We start from the raw sequence: 18241 nt of genomic DNA, 5'->3' as shown, positions 1-18241 counted from the left end.
ATAATTTATGATCTGCAGTATTAAAAGTGTTTCCTTTGTGGCTGTGGAACATGAGAAGGTGGGGATACTCAAGATTTCTATTGGGGAAAAGCTGGAATCCTTAGTAAAGATGGAGAGCAGGTAATGTTGAGGCTCCATTTGTGTTCACCATTAGTACTTAGCAGAACGGGATTAAGGACATTCTTATTTAAACAAGATGAGGGCTGGATGCAGTGGTTTATGCCTGTAATCCCAGTGGTTTGGGAGGCCGAGCAGGGTGGATCACCTGAGATTTGGAGTTCAAAACCAGCCTGGCCAACATGGCGAAACCCCGTCTCTCCTAAGAATACAAAAATTAGCCAAGCATGGTGGCGCTTGCCTGTAATCCCAGCTACTCGATAGGCTGAGGCAGGAGAATCAGTTGAACCCAGGAGGTGGAGGTTGCACTGAGGCGCGATTATGCCACTGCACTGCAGCCTGGGTGACACAGTGAGACTCTGTCTCAAGAAAAAAAGATGAGATTTATTACCCAGAAAGTTCAGAAGATAATTATCAGGAGATGACTGCTCTCTAGGGTGCTCAAAAAAGACTCCTTAAAATCACTACTAAAAATTACAAAAAATGGGAAATATCTGTATCTTGAACTTTGCATAAAACTGATGTTTCTGTTTGGTTACATTCAGCCTGTAATTTACTTTTTTTTTTTTTTTTGAGATGGATTTTCACTCTTGTTGCCATGCTGGGAGCCACCACTGCCGACCAGCCTATAATTTACTTTTTGGGAACAGTATTTCAGCAGTGATGCTGTGTTCTTCTGTGTGTATCAGCACATCATAAAAATTTGTCCTATTGCTGTTGATGTTTATGATTCACTTGGATAAGCGCTCTCTGACAGATTTTGTTTGTTTGTTTTTTACTATAGAGTTAATTATTTTTTTCTTTGTTATTTTATTTTATTATTATTGTTTTTGAAACAGTCTTACTCTGTTGACCAGCTTGGAATGCAGTGGTGCGATCTTGGCTCACTGCATCCTCCGCCTCCTAGGTTCAAGCAATTTTCCTGTCTCAGCCTTCTAAGTTGCTGAGACTACAGGCACCCTACCAACGTGCCAGGCTAATTTTTGTAAAGGTCTTTTTTTTTTTTGAGTCTCTTCATTATTAAGTATCTTTGTGCAGCTGATGTGTATAAACTATCAAATTTAATCTGTCGGCTGCTCTTCTTTCTTAGGGTTTTTTGCCTATATCCGTCCTTGGAAAATAAAGACTTTCATCTTCTTTTGTAGTCCAGAAAAACTGGGAATAACACAGGTTCTTCAACATACTGAATGTTAGATAAAATATTCTTCTTAGGCCAAAATCATTGGCATTACTGGTGAGATTGTTAGAAATTCAGAAGCTCAGACTTTATTCCAGATGTTCTGGAAAAAAAAATCTCCATTACAAGATCTCCAGTCTATTGTACACATTAAAATTTGATAGGTACCTTCTAACTCAACATGTCTTTTTCATCTCAAAAATACACAGAACTCATTGTCTAGGATGTTAACATCACACTCAAACATACAGGCTTAATTTTTTACTTTTATGCTTTTATACCTTTTTATAATTTTGTGCTTTATTATCCAGAATACATGCCTTAATTTTATATTTTATTTATTTTTATACTTTTTATACATGCCTTTGTTTTATACTTTATTATCCAGAAAAGTATCATATATTCACTGATGTTGTGGATCTTATTCCATTCTTTTTTCAGAGTTAGAGAATATATAAGAGAGTATTTCTGTGTTGAAAATTATTTTCAACCAGGCGTGGTGGCTCACGCCTGTAATCCCAGCACTTTGGGAGGCCATGGCACATGGATCACCTGAAGTCAGGAGTTCGAGACCAGCCTGACCAATATGGTGAAACCCCGTTTCTACTAAAATTACAAAAATTAGCCGGGCATGGTGGTGGGCGTCTGTAATCCCAGCTACTTGTGAGGCTGAGGCAGGAGAATCGCTTGAACCCAGGAGGCAGAGGTTGCAGTGAGCTGAAATTGCACCATTGCACTCCAGCCTGGGCAACAAGTGCAAGACTCTGTCTTGAAAAAGAAAAAAAAAAAATTATTGGATGATTTAGTCATTCCTATAAGTCAGAACCTGTTCTCTTTACTCTCATTTCACCTTTACTCAAATTAAAAATTCTGCCCTTGGCCACCTGATGTGTGTGTGTGTACGTGTGTTTTTCAGGGACCATTGACATTCGTGGATGTGGTAATAAAATTTTCTCCAGAAGAGTGGCAATTCCTGGACACTGCACAGCAGAATTTATATAGGGATGTGATGTTAGAGAACTACAGAAACCTGGTCTTCCTGGGTGAGAATAACTTCAATCCACAATTCTAAGGTACTCTACATTTTTCTTTTTTGTTGTTGTAGAATGTTTTTTGGTAATTGATGCTTTGCATAAATGAGTTTCACATCACTGTTTTGAAGAAAATCTTGGGAATTTGTCAGTGTAGAAAAGAATTTCTTTAAGATAAACATCTTGAAGTTCACCTTGATCTGAACTTTCCACATTCCTGAGCAGACCTGTATTTTTTATTCTACATTAGTGGCAATTTCAAAATTTAATGACATAAAATATTGTTGCCCACATCTTAACATGTAATTGTCGGCACCAGCTTTTGATTCATTGGTACTGAGTGGTTAAACTATTATTTATTTATTTATTTATTTATTTATTTATTTATTTATTTATGAGAGGGAGTGTTGCTGTTGCCCAGGCTGGAGTACAATGGCGCGATTTTGGCTCGCTTGAACCTCCCGGGTTCAAGAGATTCTTCAGCCTCAGCTTTCTGAGTCACTGGGACTACAGGCGTGTGCCACCAAGCCCAGCTAATTTTTGTATTTTTAATAGAGATGGGGTTTCACCGTGTTGGCTAGGCTGATCTCGAACTTCTGACCTCAAGTGATCTACCCTCCTCTGCCTCCCAATGTGCTGGGATTACAGGCATGAGTCACCGTGCCCAGCCCATTTTCTAAATATTTAGAAGTTACTGTTATAAATTAGTGTTTTGGGGTTAATATACTGGAATATTCTATTACATTCTCTTTACTGAGCACATTATTTGAAGAATATGAGCAACATTCATGTTACTTATTTTTAATAAAACAGGTATTGGTGTCCCTAAACCAGATTTGATCACCTGTCTGGAGCAAGGAAAAGAGCCCTGGAATATGAAAAGACACAAGATGGTAGCCAAACCCTCAGGTAGGTGAGAGTGAACACAATGGACAACACAGATGAGAGATCCAAAGGTTAAGGAGAAAACCAGTCCTTAAAATAGATTTTGGGAAGCTGTGTTCCAAAGAAAATAGTTTTAAGAAAATCTATATTTTCATGTTTTCAGGGGAACCATAAATATCTGCATAATTTTATAAAACTCTGTGTTAGGCTGGGCAAATGTCTCACGTCAGTAGATCCAGCACTTTGGGAGGCCAGGGCGAGTGGATCGCCTGAGGTCAGGAGTTCGAGACCAGCCTGACCAACATGGTGAAACTCGTTCTCTACTAAAAATGTAAAAATTTCCTGGTCGTGGTGGTGTACGCCTGTAATCCCTGCTATTCGGGAGGCTGAGGCAGGAGAATCACTTGAATTAAGGAAGCAGAGGTTTCAGTGAGCAGGTGTCGTGCCATTGAGCTTCAGCTTGTGTGAGAAGAGAGAAAATCCGTCTCAAAGTTAAAAAAAAACAACAAAAAAACCTATGTTAAACTATTTTTTTAAGTTCTCTTGTTTTACCATGTTTAAAATATGTGAGAGTAGTGGTTTCTGTTCCATTTGTTTTCTCATTTTTCTGCATAATTCATCCTGTTTCTGTTAGTATAGTCTTGAAATACAGTTTGGGATTATTAAGTATGACATCCTCCCGGTTCTTTTTTGTCAAGACTGCTTTGGCTATTCAAAGTTTATTGAAGTTTCATGTAAATTTTAGGATTGTATTTGACATTACTATATAAAAGATACCACTGGAGTTGTTTTTTTTTTTGAGATGGAGTTTTGCTCTTGTTGCCCAGGCTGGAGTGCAATGGTGCGATCTGGGCTTACCGCTACCTCCGCCTCCTGGGTTCAAGCGATTCTCCTGCCTCAGCCTCCCAAGTAGCTGGGATTACAGGCATGTGTCACCATGCCCAGCTAATTTTGTATTTTTAGTAGAGACGGGGTTTCACCATGTAGGCCAGGCTAGTCTTGAACTCCTGACATCAGGCGATTTGCCCACCTCAGCCTCCCAATTAGCTGGGATTACAGGCATGTGTCACCATGCCCAGCTAACTTTTGTATTTTTAGTAGAGACGGGGTTTCACCATGTAGGCCAGGCTAGTCTTCAACTCCTGACATCAGGCGATTTGCCCACCTCGGCCTCCCAAAGTGCTGGGACTACAGGTGTGAGCCACTGTGCTTGTTTTTTTTTTTTTTTTTTTTTTTTTTTTTTTTAATTGAGATTGAGTTTTGCACTTGTCACCCAGGCTGGAGTGCAATGGCGCGATCTCGGCTCACTGCAACCTCCGCCTCCTGGGTTCAAGTGATTCTCCTGTCTCAGCTTCCCCACAGCTGGCATTATAGGGAAGAGCCACCACACCCAGCTACTTTTTGTATTTTTAGAGACAGGGTTTCATTATGTTGGTCAGGCTGGTTTCGAACTCCTGATGTCAGGTGAACCACCTGCCTAGGTCTCCCAAAGTACTGGAATTACAGGTGTGAGCCACCACTTCGGGCCAATCACATGTGATTTGCATAGTTTTACCGGTTTGCAAATATTTTACCAATTTCTTTTGAAGAACATTGTAACTCTTTTGATTTTTTTTTGTTGTTGTTGTTGTTTTTTGGTGTGCAGAAATATTGAAGCATGGTGTGGTTAAATTTCTATTTTCTTTTTTCTGTTGTTCATGCGTTTAATATCATAGCTAAGAAAATGGTGCCAAGACCAATTTCATGTCTTTCCCCTATATTTTTTATAAGGGAATTGTTATTTTTTATTTCCAAGTATCATATAAATATATATATATATACACACACACCCATATATATGTGTATGTGTGTGTGTATATATATATGTAATTTTCTTTTCTTTTTCTTTTTTTTTTTTTAACAAGATGTAATCTTGTTCTGTTGCCCAGGTTGGAGTGCAGTGCCATTATCTCGGCTCACTCCAACATCCACCTCCTGAGTTCAAGTGAATCTCCTGCCTCTCAACCTCTCAAATAGCTGGAATTACAGGCACCTACAACCATGCTCTGCTAATTTTTGTATTTTTAGTAGATACGGGGTTTCAACATGTTCTCCAGTCTGGTCTCAAACTCCTGACCTCAGGTAGTCTGCCCACCTTGGCCTCCCAAAGTGTTGGGGTTACAGGTGTGAGCCACTGTGTGTGGCCCTAAAAGACTTTTTGTATATAGTTCAAAGAAACAATCCAGCTTTATCAGTGTAGGTATCCAGGTTTCAAAATTATTATTTGAAGAGATTATTTTTTCTCCATTGTGTGCTCATGGTAACTTTGTGGAAGATCATTTGATCATATACAGAAGCTTTTATTTCTGAGCTCTTTATTCTTTTGTTTTTTTTCTTCTGTTTGTCTTTGTGTTAGTATCACATTGCTTTTGGGATTGTAGCTTTTAATATGTTTTGAAATCAGGAAGTATAATACCTATTTTTCAGGGGTGTTTGGCTAGTTATAGTTTATAATCAAATTTAAAATTTTTGAACAACATATTTGTTTAAAAACTCTGTGCTATTAGGATTTTATAAAGATTATATGAAATTTGTTCACACTTGCAGGTTGTATTGACATGTTAACCAAATAAAATTTGTTGACCCTTCAGCAAGTATATATTGAAGAGTGTGTTTTATGTCTATTTATTTTTCTAATCCCTTTTTAGAGACAGGGTCTTACTATGTTGTGCAGGCTAGTTTCAACCTCCTGAGCTCAAACAGTTCTCTTGCCTTGGCTTCCAAAATTGTTAATATTACAGGCGTGAACCACCATGCCTGTCCCGTGTGTTTTATTTTATATATTTTTGGATTGGCCTGTTTTTCCTAGTTTCATTCAGTTTTGGTCAGAATACTCATAGTGTATGATTTTGGTCTTAAGTTTATTTGTTGTCGTTGTTTTGAGAGAATCTCACTCTGTCACTCTGACTTTTCTTTATAAGTTATCCACTTTCAGGTATTCCTCTATGTGCAAAATTATTAATACAATCTATAACGTTGTCTACGCTTCCTGTTTTCTTATCGATCTTTTATCTGAATTTTTAATTTATTATTTAAAATGAGATTTTGGTGTCTAAAATCATTGCGTTGCTATGTATTTTCTGTTTCACTTTGCCAATATTTGCTTCATATATTTTGGATATATGTCTCATATAATATATGATATTTATATATATATCATAATATATATGATAGTTATAGATTCCTGGTAAATTGACCCGTTTGAACATTACATATCAATCTTTGTCTCACATTAGTACTTGACTTAAGGCATATTATGGATAATATAATTATGACCACCTCACATAATTGTGGTTACTATTTGCATGGAATATAGATTTTTTCCATTATGTACTTTCACCCTGTTTGACTCAATGCTAAAATGAGTCTCTTATAGACAGCATATTGTATGCTTTTTTACTTAATCCTCTCATACATCTTGTTTCTTATTCTTTTTATAAATTTAATTAATTAATTATTTTTTGAGACGAAGTCTTGCTCTCTTACCCAGGCTGGAGTGCCAGTGGCCGATCTCAGCTCACTGCAGGCTCCGCCTCCCAGGTTCACGCCATTCTCCTGCCTCAGCCTCCTGAGTAGCTGGGACTACAGGCACCCGCCACCACGCCCGGCTAATTTTTTGTATTTTTAATAGAGATGGGGTTTCACCATGTAGCCAGGATGGTCTCGATCTCCTGACCTCGTGATCCATCCGCCTTGGCTTCCCAAAGTGCTGGGATTACAGGCGTGAGCCACCGCGCCTGCCCCTTAAATTTAATTATTTATTTAGGATAGGATCTCACTCTGTTAACCAAGCTAGTTTGCAGTGGCCTTATCACAGCTCACCACACCCTCAACCTTCCCAAACTCAGATGATGTCATTTCAGCCTCTTAAGTAGCTGGGTTACAGGCATGCGCCATCATCACCCAGCTGGACTTTTTGTTTGTTTGTTTGTATTTTTTGTAGAGACGGGGTTGCGCAGGCTGGCCTTGAACTCCTGAGATCAAATGATAAGGCCACTTGGGCCTCACAAAGTCCTGGGATTACATAATTACATTTCTGTTTTTTTTTTTTTTTTTTTTTTTTTGAGACGGAGTTTTGCTCTTATTGCCCAGGCTGGAGTGCAATGGCGCAATCTTGGCTCCCCACCAGATCTGCCTCCCAGGTTCACATGATTCTCCTGCCTCAGCCTTTTGAGTAGCTGGGATTACAGGCTTGTGCCATCATGCCTAGTTAGTTTTGTATTTTTAGTAGAGACGGGGTTTCTCCATGTTGGCCAGGCTGGTCTCAAACTCCCGACCTCAGGTGATCCTCCTGCCTCAGCCTCACAAAGTGCTGGGATTATAGGCGTGAGTCATCGTGCCTGGCTACATTTCTTTTTATTAAGTTGTTTAATTTACATTTAAAATAATTGCTTAAAGATATGAAGTTACTGTTAATTGTTTATTATTGTTTTATGTATTTTTTGTAGATATGTTTTTTCTCGTTTCCTGTTTTACTGCCTTAATTTTTATTTTAATTTTGTTGTGACATGCGTTATTTTTTATTGTTTCACATGCTTTCTATAAATATAATGCAATCATCCTGAAATACAATGTAATCATTTTGAAAAATGGAGATTAAATAAAACATCTTAAAGTTAAAACAATACATTTTAATATGATAACTTCAATTGAATACAAAAATCTATAGCTTTATATTTTCCAGTTTGTTATTGATATTATAAATATATTGTGTATCTGTTAACAAATGTCTGCAGATTTAGTCTTGGTTTTTATATTTACAGAAGTTGTTTAAGGGTTTTATGTACCATCATTATAATAGAATTCTGTGTGTGTCTCTATATTTACAGTTAACAGAGAGCTCTCTTTCTATATACATATATATATATATATATTTTTTTTTTTTTGAGATGGAGTTTTGCTCTGCTGTGCAGGCTGGAGTGCAGTGGCATGATCTCGGCTCGGCTCACTGCAACCTCCGCCTCACGGGTTCAAGCGATTCTCCTGCCTCAGCCTCCTACGTAGCTGAGATTATAGGCATGAGCCATCACACCCAACTAATTTTTCTATTTTTAGTAGAGACGGGGTTTCAGCATGTTGGTCAGGCTAGTCTTGAACTCCTGATGTCAGGTGATCTGCCCGCCTTAGCCTCCGAAAGTGCTGGGATTTTATGATGCTGTCCAGCATGATTTTCTTTTTTTTGTTGTTTTTTGGGTTTTTTTTTTTTTTTTTTTTTTTTTTGAGACGAAAGAGTCTCGCTCTGTCGCCCAGGCTGGAGTGAAGTGGCGCTATCTCAGCTCACTGCAAGCTCCGCCTCCTGGGTTCACGCCATTCTCCCACCTCAGCCTCCTGAGCAGCTGGGATTACAGGCGCCCACCACACGCCTGGCTAATTTTTTTGTATTTTTAGTAGAGACGGGGTTTCACCATGTTAGCCAGGATGGTCTCGATCTCCTGACCTCATGATCCACCCGCCTCGGCCTCCCAAAGTACTGGGATTACAGACGTGAGCCACCGCGCCCGGCCTCAGATTTTATTTTTCAACATAACAGATTCATCTTAGGATTTCTTTTTATTTATATGCAGTCTCACTATATTGCTCAGGCTAATCTTGTTTTTTGTTTTTGTTTTTGTTTTGTTTTTGTTTTTTTTTGAGTCGGAGTCTCGCTCTGTCGCCCAGGCTGGAGTGCAGTGGCCGGATCTCAGCTCACTGCAAGCTCCGCCTCCCGGGTTTACGCCATTCTCCTGCCTCAGCCTCCCGAGTAGCTGGGATTACAGGCGCCCGCCACCTCGCCCGGCTAGTTTTTTGTATTTTTTTAGTAGAGACGGGGTTTCACCGTGTTTGCCAGGATGGTCTCGATCTCCTGACTTCGTGATCCGCCCGTCTCGGCCTCCCAAAGTGCTGGGATTACAGGCTTGAGCCACTGCGCCCGGCCACTCAGGCTAATCTTGAACGCCGGGTCTCAAGTGATCTGACTGTCTTGGCCTCCTAATGCTATAGGATTACAGGCTTGAGCCACTGTTCCTGGCACCATGTAGCATTTGTTATAGGAGTGTGTTAGTGGTGATGAACTCCCTCACTTTTCATTTTGGAAAGTATTGTTGTCTTGTTTTTGAAGTAAAATAATTTTAAATAAAGTATTACTTGTTAGAATTTTTTTTTTTTTGGAGACAGAGTTTCACTCCTGTTGCTTAGGCTGAAGTACAGTGGTACTATCTGGGCTTACTGCTACCTCTGCCTCCTGGGTTCAAGCGATTCTCCTGCCTCAGCCTCCTGAGTAGCTGGGATTACAAGCATGTGCTGTCACGCCCAGCTAATTTCATATTTTTAGTCAAGATGAGGTTTCTCCATGTTGGTGAGGCTGGTCTTGAACTCCTAACCTCAGGTGATCTGCCAGCTTTGGCCTCCCAAAGTGCTTGGATTACAGGTGTGAGCCAATGTGCCCAGCTAGAATTTTTTTTCATAACATCAAAGTTGGTAAAGTTCTTAGTTTTTGTTGTCTTCAAGTAATCTCTGTATTACTTTTTCCTTATATTTTTCTTGTAACATTTCTTTCATAAATAAATTGTTTATAGTGTCCAGTAAGCTTTACATTGCATGTTTAGTGTTGTTTTACAATTTTATGTTTCTGTGTTATATATTTTAGAATATGCCACCTCATAGCAGTTGTGTTTTGATGTTTTAGGTTATATTATAATTTTGTATGACAACATTGAAGTCTGTACTTCAATGGGTGGAGCAAAATCAAATATTAATCGTGCATATATCTGTTGCCAACATAGTTGTCTTTATGTTTGCTTGTATAAATATTATCTCCGTATCTTTTATGACTCTATTTTTTCTGTAGGTTTGTTGTGAATGGTTGTTTAATCTTTTCTAGGTAAGCAGTCATAATAATTTTACTAGTTTAAGCCTCTCTTTATGAATCTATATTATTTTTGTATGGGGAGAAATTTTGGACTTGATGATAATTTAAAAACTTATCAGAACTTTATTAAGTATTATTGTTCATTTTTACTTGTCAAAACCACATAACAATATTTACAATCAAATGTTTTTAAATATTCAGCTTAGACATGTTAATTATATTGACAATGCTATGCAACATATCCCTAGAATGTTTTTATCTCACAAAGCTAAATCTCAATACACATTGAACAACTACCAATTTTTTTCATTTCCTGGTGCTTTTCAAACACCACTCTGTTTTCTGTTTTTAAGCTGTAACTGCTACATATATCTCATTCAATCTCTGACTTTGTGTGACTGGATCATTTCATTTTGCATAATATCATCAAGCTTTATCTTTATAGTTGTTAAGAATATTTTCTGCTTATTAAATCCTGAATGATATTCCAGTATTTTTATATTGCAAATTATTTCTACTGAATGATTTGGTGACAAATTCGCATTGCTTTTAGATATTGGCTTTCAGTAAAAACACTGCAATAATTATAGATATGCAAACAGCTCTTTATATAACCATATATATGAGAGTTTATATATGTGTGCGTTCTCTTTTATTATTCTACTTTTTAACCTTTATATTCATAGTAAATTGTTTTAATTCTGTAGCTTTGTAATGTGTTTTGAAATCAGGAACTGTAATGCCTTCAGCATCATTTCTTTTTTGGAAGACTGTTGAGGATTCTATTTTCTCTTGATATTCTATATACTTTTGGTATTGCTGTTTATACTTTTTCAAAAATGCGGTGAGAAATTGAATTAAAAATTGCCTTAAATCTGTAGATTACATTGAACAGCATGGACATCTTCAAAATATTAATTCAATTTTTGAATAGATACATTCTCAAGAGTATGCTGTTTAATTTTTATGTATACATTTTTCAGGTATTTTTCTATTATTGTTTTATATCTTCCATTTTGGTCATATATAGTAATGTACAAAAATTTTGTTTTACAAAAATTTGTTAAGACTTTTTTCAAGGAGAATGTTGTATGATTATACGAGGTTTTTGTTTTCGTTTTTGTTTCTGTTTTTGTTTTGAGATGGAGCCTTGCTCTGTCACCCAGGCTGGAGTGCAATGGCCTGATCTTGGCTTAGTGCAACCTCTTCCTCCCAGGTTCAGGTGATTCTCCTGCCTCAGCCTCCCACGTAGCTGGAATTACAGACATCTGAACCATGCCCAGCTAATTTTTGTATTTTTAGTAGTAGAGATAGGGTTTCACCATGTTGGCCAGGCTGGTCTCAAACTCCTAACCTCAGGTGATCCACCTGCCTTGGCCTCCCAAAGTGCTAGGATTACAGGCTTGAGTCTTCACAACCGGCCATATGAGCTATTGAGAAGGGTGTGTATCCTGATGTTGTTGAGGAGTGTTCTCTGTACTTCTTTTAGAAATGTTTTATACTCTTCAGATTTTCTCTTTCCTTGCCAATATTCTATCTTGTTTTATTTTTATTACAGTGGGGTAGTAAAATATCCTACTATATTGATATTGCTCTCTATGTGTTTAATTCTGTCACTCTTTGCTTTATTTATTTGAAAGCCAAATGTGAGATACACAGGCACACACACACACACACACATTTATGTTTACAGTAAATGACTATTAATTTCTTTCTTTGTCTCCATGTAATTTTGACTTAGAATACATTTTATAAAATATGACAGTTTTTGACTTAAGATACAGCTTATGTAATGTTATTTTGATCTCTTCTACTCTCATTTGGTTAATATCTGCACAGAATGTCTATGTCCATCTTGCCACTTTCAGTCTTTTTTTAATCATTAGATCTCAGCTGACTCTTGCAGGAAAATAAGTTGGATTTTGGGTTTTAAGATTTTTTAAATAAATCCTTTCATTGAAAATATGTCTCTTGATTGGAAAATTATTTATATATTTAAATAATTTTCTGAAACAGAAGAACTTAATAATTTTTTATTGTTTTACTTGATTCCAGTATCAACCTCATTTTCTCTCTTTGTCCTCTTTTGGGTCTGTTTTATTTTTGTATTATGCTTTTACTTCTTATTTTGTTTTATTTATCTAAACATATATTGTTTGCAGTACCTTGGGGATTACACAAAACCTCTAAAAGATATAAGAATATATTTTAATCTAGTAAAAAATGAACTTCAGTTAAATATAAAAATTTTTCCTCTGCTATGGTTGGTGACTTGCACCTGTAATCCCATCACTTTGGGAAGCTGAGGTGGGTAGATCACTGGAGGTCGGGAGTTTGAGTCCAGTGTGACCAACATGGAGAAACCCTGTCTCTACTAAAAATATGAAAGTACCTGGGTGTGGTGACATACGCCTGTAATCCCAGCTACTCTGTAGTCTGAGGCAAGAGAACCACCTGAACCTGGAAGACAGAAGTCGCAGTGAGCTGAGATTGTGCCATTGCACTCCAGCCTGGACAACAAGATTGAAACTCCATGTCAAAAAAAAAAAAAAAAAAAAATGCTTCCTCAAATTTTTAATTTTTATATTGTTCTCTAGAATCTTTAAATTTTATAGCATAATTACAACTGTTTTCTGCATCATTATAACAATGGTAAGAAATTTCATTTTTATGTATGTGCATCTCTTTCCTAGAAAATAATGTATTTTTATATGATTATGTGTTATTTTCTCTCTCTTTTTTTTATTTTTGAGATGGATTCTTGCCCTGTCACCCAAGCTGGAATTCAGTGGTGCAATCTCGGCTCACTGCAACCTCCACCTCCTTGGTTCAAGTGATTCTCCCTCCTCAGCCTCCTGAATAGCTGGGATTATAGGCACACACCACCACACCTGGCTAATTTTTGCATTTTTAGTGGAGACAGGGTTTTGCCATGTTGGCCAGGCTGATCTTGAACTCCTGACCTAAGGTGATCCATCTGTTTTGGCCTCCCAAAGTGCCGGTATTACAGGTGTGAGTCAGCACACCTGGCCTGTTGTTTTCTTGAATCATGTTATTTTCAGTGGAAGAAACTGCTTTCAGTATCTTTCATACATAGGGCACATGCAGCGCCAATATACTTTTTCAGAATTTGATTACTTTGGAAGGTTTTTTTGTTTTATTTTTGGCAGGACAGATTTGCTGATGGTATTATTCTCAGTTGGCAGCTATTTTTTCAGGACTTTGACTATATCACACAGTTCTCATCTGGCCTCCACAATTTTTGTTGACAATTCAGTGGTTATCTGAAAGCCTGCGTGTAAGTGATATATCTTACAAACTGCAAGCAGTTTCCAAGATTCTCTTTTTGTCTGTGACTTTTAAAAGTGTGCCTATATATGTGTTTGCTATAAATGCTTTTGTGTGTTTCCTAGTTTGTTGAGCTTCTTCATTTTTATTTTATGTTTTCTATTAGAATTTCTTTGTTTGTTTTTGTTGAGACAGAGTCTTGCTCTGTCTCCCAGGCTGGAGTGCAATGGCCTGGTCTTGGCTCACTGTAACCTCCACCTCCCAGGTTCAAGCAATTCTCCTGCCTCACCCTCCTGAGTAGCTGGGAGTACAGGTGCTTGCCACCACACCCAGCTAATTTTTTGTATTTTTAGTAGAGATAGGGTTTCACCATGTTAAGCAGGATGGTCTCGATCTCTTGACCTCATGATCTTCCCGCCTTGGCCTCCCGAAGTGCTGGGATTATAGACATGATTCACCGCGCCTGGCCAGAATTTTTTAGTTATAAGTTTTTTTTTGTATTTTTTACCTCCACAATTTCTGTTTTTTTTTGATATTTCATACTTTCATTACGTTCATTTTTCTGTTTTTCTATAGTTCTCTGTTTCTATTTCACTCATTGAGTATTATTCACTTTATTTTCAATTTTTAAAATTAAATACAAACATCTTTTTTTTTTTTTGAGATGGAGTCTCGCTCTGTCCCCCAGCCTGGAGTGCAGTGGTGCCATCTCGGCTCACTGCAAGCTCTGCCTCCCGGGTTTACGCCATTCCCCTGCCTCAGCCTCCTTAAAAGCTGGGACTACAGGTGTACACCACCACGCCCAGCTAATGTTTTGTATTTTTAGTAGAGATAGAGTTTCACTGTGTTAGCCAGGATGGTCTTGATCTCCTGACCTCGTGATCCGCCGGCCCCTTGGCCTCCCAAAGTGCTGGGATTACAGGCATGAGCCACCGTGCCCAGCCTATCAACATCTTTTTTATAATTTATTTCTGAAAACTTTATGATATATTTGATGGAACTGTGGTGCCCTATTTTGTATACATTGTAATCTTTAAGATTCGGACGTTATTAAAAGCTACCTGTCACATAAGTTATGGCATAGTCTGAAAATAATTGTCTTGGTTAGAGACGTTGGGAGTCTGTCAAACAGGTTATTGTGACATGTCTTGTCTGAATTTAGTGTTTACTTTCTAATTAAAGAAGTTTATTCATGTTTCTTTAGAGTCATGACTTGCTACACCTGTTCCCTGTCTATTATACTGCAGTTTCTCTGCTACTGTAACATTTACATTTAGTCTCAGCAAACTCAAAGTGTCACTTCAAAGTATATGACCAGTTCTTCTAGCACTTTATGTCATTGGAAACAGAAATCAAGTGTCTGGAAAAGCCCCTAGAAGACGAAAATAAAGATGAATGTGCCAGTATTTTACTTGTCTTTTAAAAAAGAATTCAGGAGCTTACAATTTACTTGTAAAGGTTCTTTGGTATATTGGGGAGCAGGGAGAGCTGTTTTGGGTAGATGTAATAAACTTTTCTCTTCATTCTATGAGGGTCTTTGGGGGCACTGCACATACTTAACTCATTTATACATTTTCCACAAATGTATTTTGGTCTGTATGTTTTTGTTACATTTATATGTCTATGAAGTAATTATGGCCTGTGGTATTTTCCTATGCCATCTTGCTTATGTAGTTTGTGTAATTTTATAGCTTAGATTTGTAAAGTATATCCATCTGAGTCTAGTAAGTGATTTGTTATTTATATTTCTTTCAGTTGTGTATGCTCATTTTGCCCAAGACCTTTGGCCAGAGCAGGGCATAAAAGATTCTTTCCCAAAAGTAATACTGAGAAGATGTGGAAAATATGGACATGACAATTTACAATTAAGAAAAGGCTGTGAAAGTGTGGATGAGTGTAAGATGCACAAAGGAGGTTATGATGAAATTAAGCAATGTTTGATAACTACCTGGAGCAAAATATTTCAATGTGATAAATATGTAAAAGTCTTTCATAAATTTTCAAGTTCAAATAGCCATAAGATAAGACATACTGGAAATAATTCTTTCAAATGTAAAGAATGTGGCAAATCATGTTGCATGCTTTCACACCTAACTCAGCATGAAAGAAATCATACTAGAGTGAATCGTTACAAATGTAAAGAATGTGGCAAAGCCTTTAGTATGCCCTCAAGTCTTAATAATCATAAGATAATTTATACTGGAGAGAAACCCTACAAATGTGAAGAATGTGGCAAAGCTTATAACTGGCCTTCAATCATTAGTAAACATAAGATAATTCATACTGGAAAGAAACCCTACAAATGTGAAGAATGTAGTAAAGCCTTTAGTGAGTCCTCAAGCCTTAATATTCATAAGAGAGTTCATACTGGAGAGAAACCCTACAAATGTGAAGAATGTGACAAAGCCTTTAGTGAGTCCTCAAGCCTTAATAATCATAAGAGAATTCATACTGGAGAGAAACCCTACCAATGTGAAGAATGTGGCAAAGACTTTATTGTGTCCTCAAGCCTTAGTAAACATAAGAGAATTCACACTGGAGAGAAACCCTACAAATGTAAAGAATGTGGCAAAGCCTTTAATGTGTCCTCATGCCTTAATTATCATAAGAGAATTCATACTGGAGAGAAACCCTACAAATGTAAAGAATGTGGCAAAGCCTTTATTGTGTCCTCAAGCCTTAGTAAACATAAGAGAATTCATACTGGAGAGAAACCCTACAAATGTAAAGAATGTGGCAAAGCCTTTAATGTGTCCTCATGCCTTAATTATCATAAGAGAATTCATACTGGAGAGAAACCCTACAAATGTGAAGAATGTGACAAAGCCTTTAGTATGTCCTCAAGCCTTAGTAAACATAAGAGAATTCATACTGGAGAGAAACCCTACAAATGTGAAGAATGTGGCAAAGCTTTTAAAATATGTGCACACCTTACTACACATAACAGAATTGATACTGGAGAGAAACCCTACAAATGTGAAGAATGTGGCAAAGCCTTTAACCCATCCTCATCCCTTACTGTACATAACAGAAATCATACTGGAGAAAAACCTTACAAATGTAAACAATGTGGCAAAGGTTTTATCGAATCCTCATCCCTTACTAAATATAAGATAATTCATACTGCAGAGAAACCCTACAAATGTGAAGAATGTGGCAAAGCCTTTAACAAGTCCTCAATTCTTAACATACATAAGATGATTCATACTAAAGAGCAAGCACAAACCTTAAAGGTGTGACAATGCTTTTTACGAAATCTCAAACTTTTTTAAATATGAAAGAAATCATGCTGGTGAGGACTAGAAATGTGAAAAATATGACAAAGCCTTTAAAGGCTATTTAAACAGTTGTCTCCCTTGATTGTAGGTAAGATACTTTATACTCAAGAAAACGCCTACAAGTGTGAAGAATGTGGCAAAACTTAACTAATGCTCATACCTTAGTGCACAGGAAATAATTTATTTTTGAGACAAATTGTACAAATATAAAGAATGTGACAAAGCCATTAATAACTGCTCCCATCTTAACATCAGAGAGCTAATACAAGCATTAAAGGTGCAATTACTGTCAAAAGATCTTCCAGAAAATAGAAGTCTTTAAAATGTATTGAATTTAATGCTGTAAATTCTTATGGCTTACAATTCAGAATCTCTACATGCAATTTTTTTAAAATTTTTCTGTTACTCATACTAGACCCATGATTTTCTTGATTCTTATTTCTTTTTTTTTTTTTTGGTATATACCATTTTAGTTTTTATTAATAAAATAGAAACCTAAACTCAGAGAACTGCATTATTCTTGCATCTAATCTGACCATATATTGGAGTAGCAATTCTTTATAAAAGGACTTAGGTGAGAACTATCAATGTATCAGTTCCATCAAAAACTCTAGGTTGAAATATCTTAAAAAGAGCAAGTTAAATATGAGAAAGCACAGAAATCTCTCCCTCAAACAAGAGGGGCTTCCTTTAATAGTCTTTAATATAGCTCATTTGCAATTGTATGAAAATCCATCAAGATCAATCATGTTGCACAATCCCTAAAGGATAAAACTGAGGGAACTCATGGATAATTTTCACAGCTTCATTGTAAAGTCCAGGATCAAAAGGATGGTTATCTTCTTTAAACTGGACATAAGATGTACACAAGATGGTGGCCTTGGCAGTTACTCTTCCAACCACTTCCATAATTCCAGAGATTTCTTCATCAAGGGGTTCCCTCAACTGGATGGTTCCATTTTTTCCTTCTCCATCTGAAAGAATAAACTTTTTTCCAGTGGAATGAATCTTTTCCAGCCTCCCTACGAAGCAAACATGCTTGTCTATGAACTGAGCTGGCATGCTGGCATTGATGTGTGACCTCGGCAACTCCATCATGTCCACTATGATTGTGGTCCAAGAGTGCGGCTGGTGGGAAACCCACAGACTACTGAAACTGTGTGGCCCACAGTGTCTGTGGGGCAGATTTCTTCTTTCTGTTTTATAAAGTATTCGTTATGTTAGCTGGTCAGTGATTATAGGAATTGTTTTTATGAAATTTAGTAGTGCACACAAAGCAATTTTCAATTTTCAAATTAGTGAATTTTCAATTTCACTAATTCCATTAGTGTATTAAGTTTTATTGAGTGTTAGAACATTCCATTTTGTTCTTATAAGTGCAGAAACTTACATAGGCCTATTTTTATTTTTATTTTTTTATTTTTTGAGATGGAGTTTCACTGTTATCACCCAGGCTGAAGTGCAGTGGTGCAATCTTGGCACATTGCAGCCTCCGCCTCCCGGGTTCAAGTGATTCTCCTCTCTCAGCCTCCCAAGTAGCTTGGATTACAGGCATCTGCCGCCACACCTGGCTAATATT

General features: G+C 37.2%; 1 protein-coding gene across 1 annotated transcript in view; it reads left to right on the top strand.

The window, feature by feature from the left end:
* The window catches only part of LOC115900736 (zinc finger protein 723-like), a 35174-nt gene extending 18551 nt beyond the window's left edge, over positions 1 to 16623 (top strand). The window contains exons 4-6 of the mRNA XM_030942332.1: positions 2211 to 2337; positions 3139 to 3234; positions 15140 to 16623. Of these exons, the coding sequence (XP_030798192.1) occupies positions 2211 to 2337; positions 3139 to 3234; positions 15140 to 16623 (1707 nt within the window). The remainder of the gene's footprint in view (positions 1 to 2210; positions 2338 to 3138; positions 3235 to 15139) is intronic.
* The last annotated feature ends 1618 nt before the right edge of the window (positions 16624 to 18241 follow it).

Source organism: Rhinopithecus roxellana, chromosome 12, assembly GCF_007565055.1.
Source record: "Rhinopithecus roxellana isolate Shanxi Qingling chromosome 12, ASM756505v1, whole genome shotgun sequence".
Classification (NCBI taxonomy): Eukaryota; Metazoa; Chordata; class Mammalia; order Primates; family Cercopithecidae; genus Rhinopithecus; species Rhinopithecus roxellana.
This window is presented reverse-complemented; position numbering and strand designations above follow the sequence as displayed.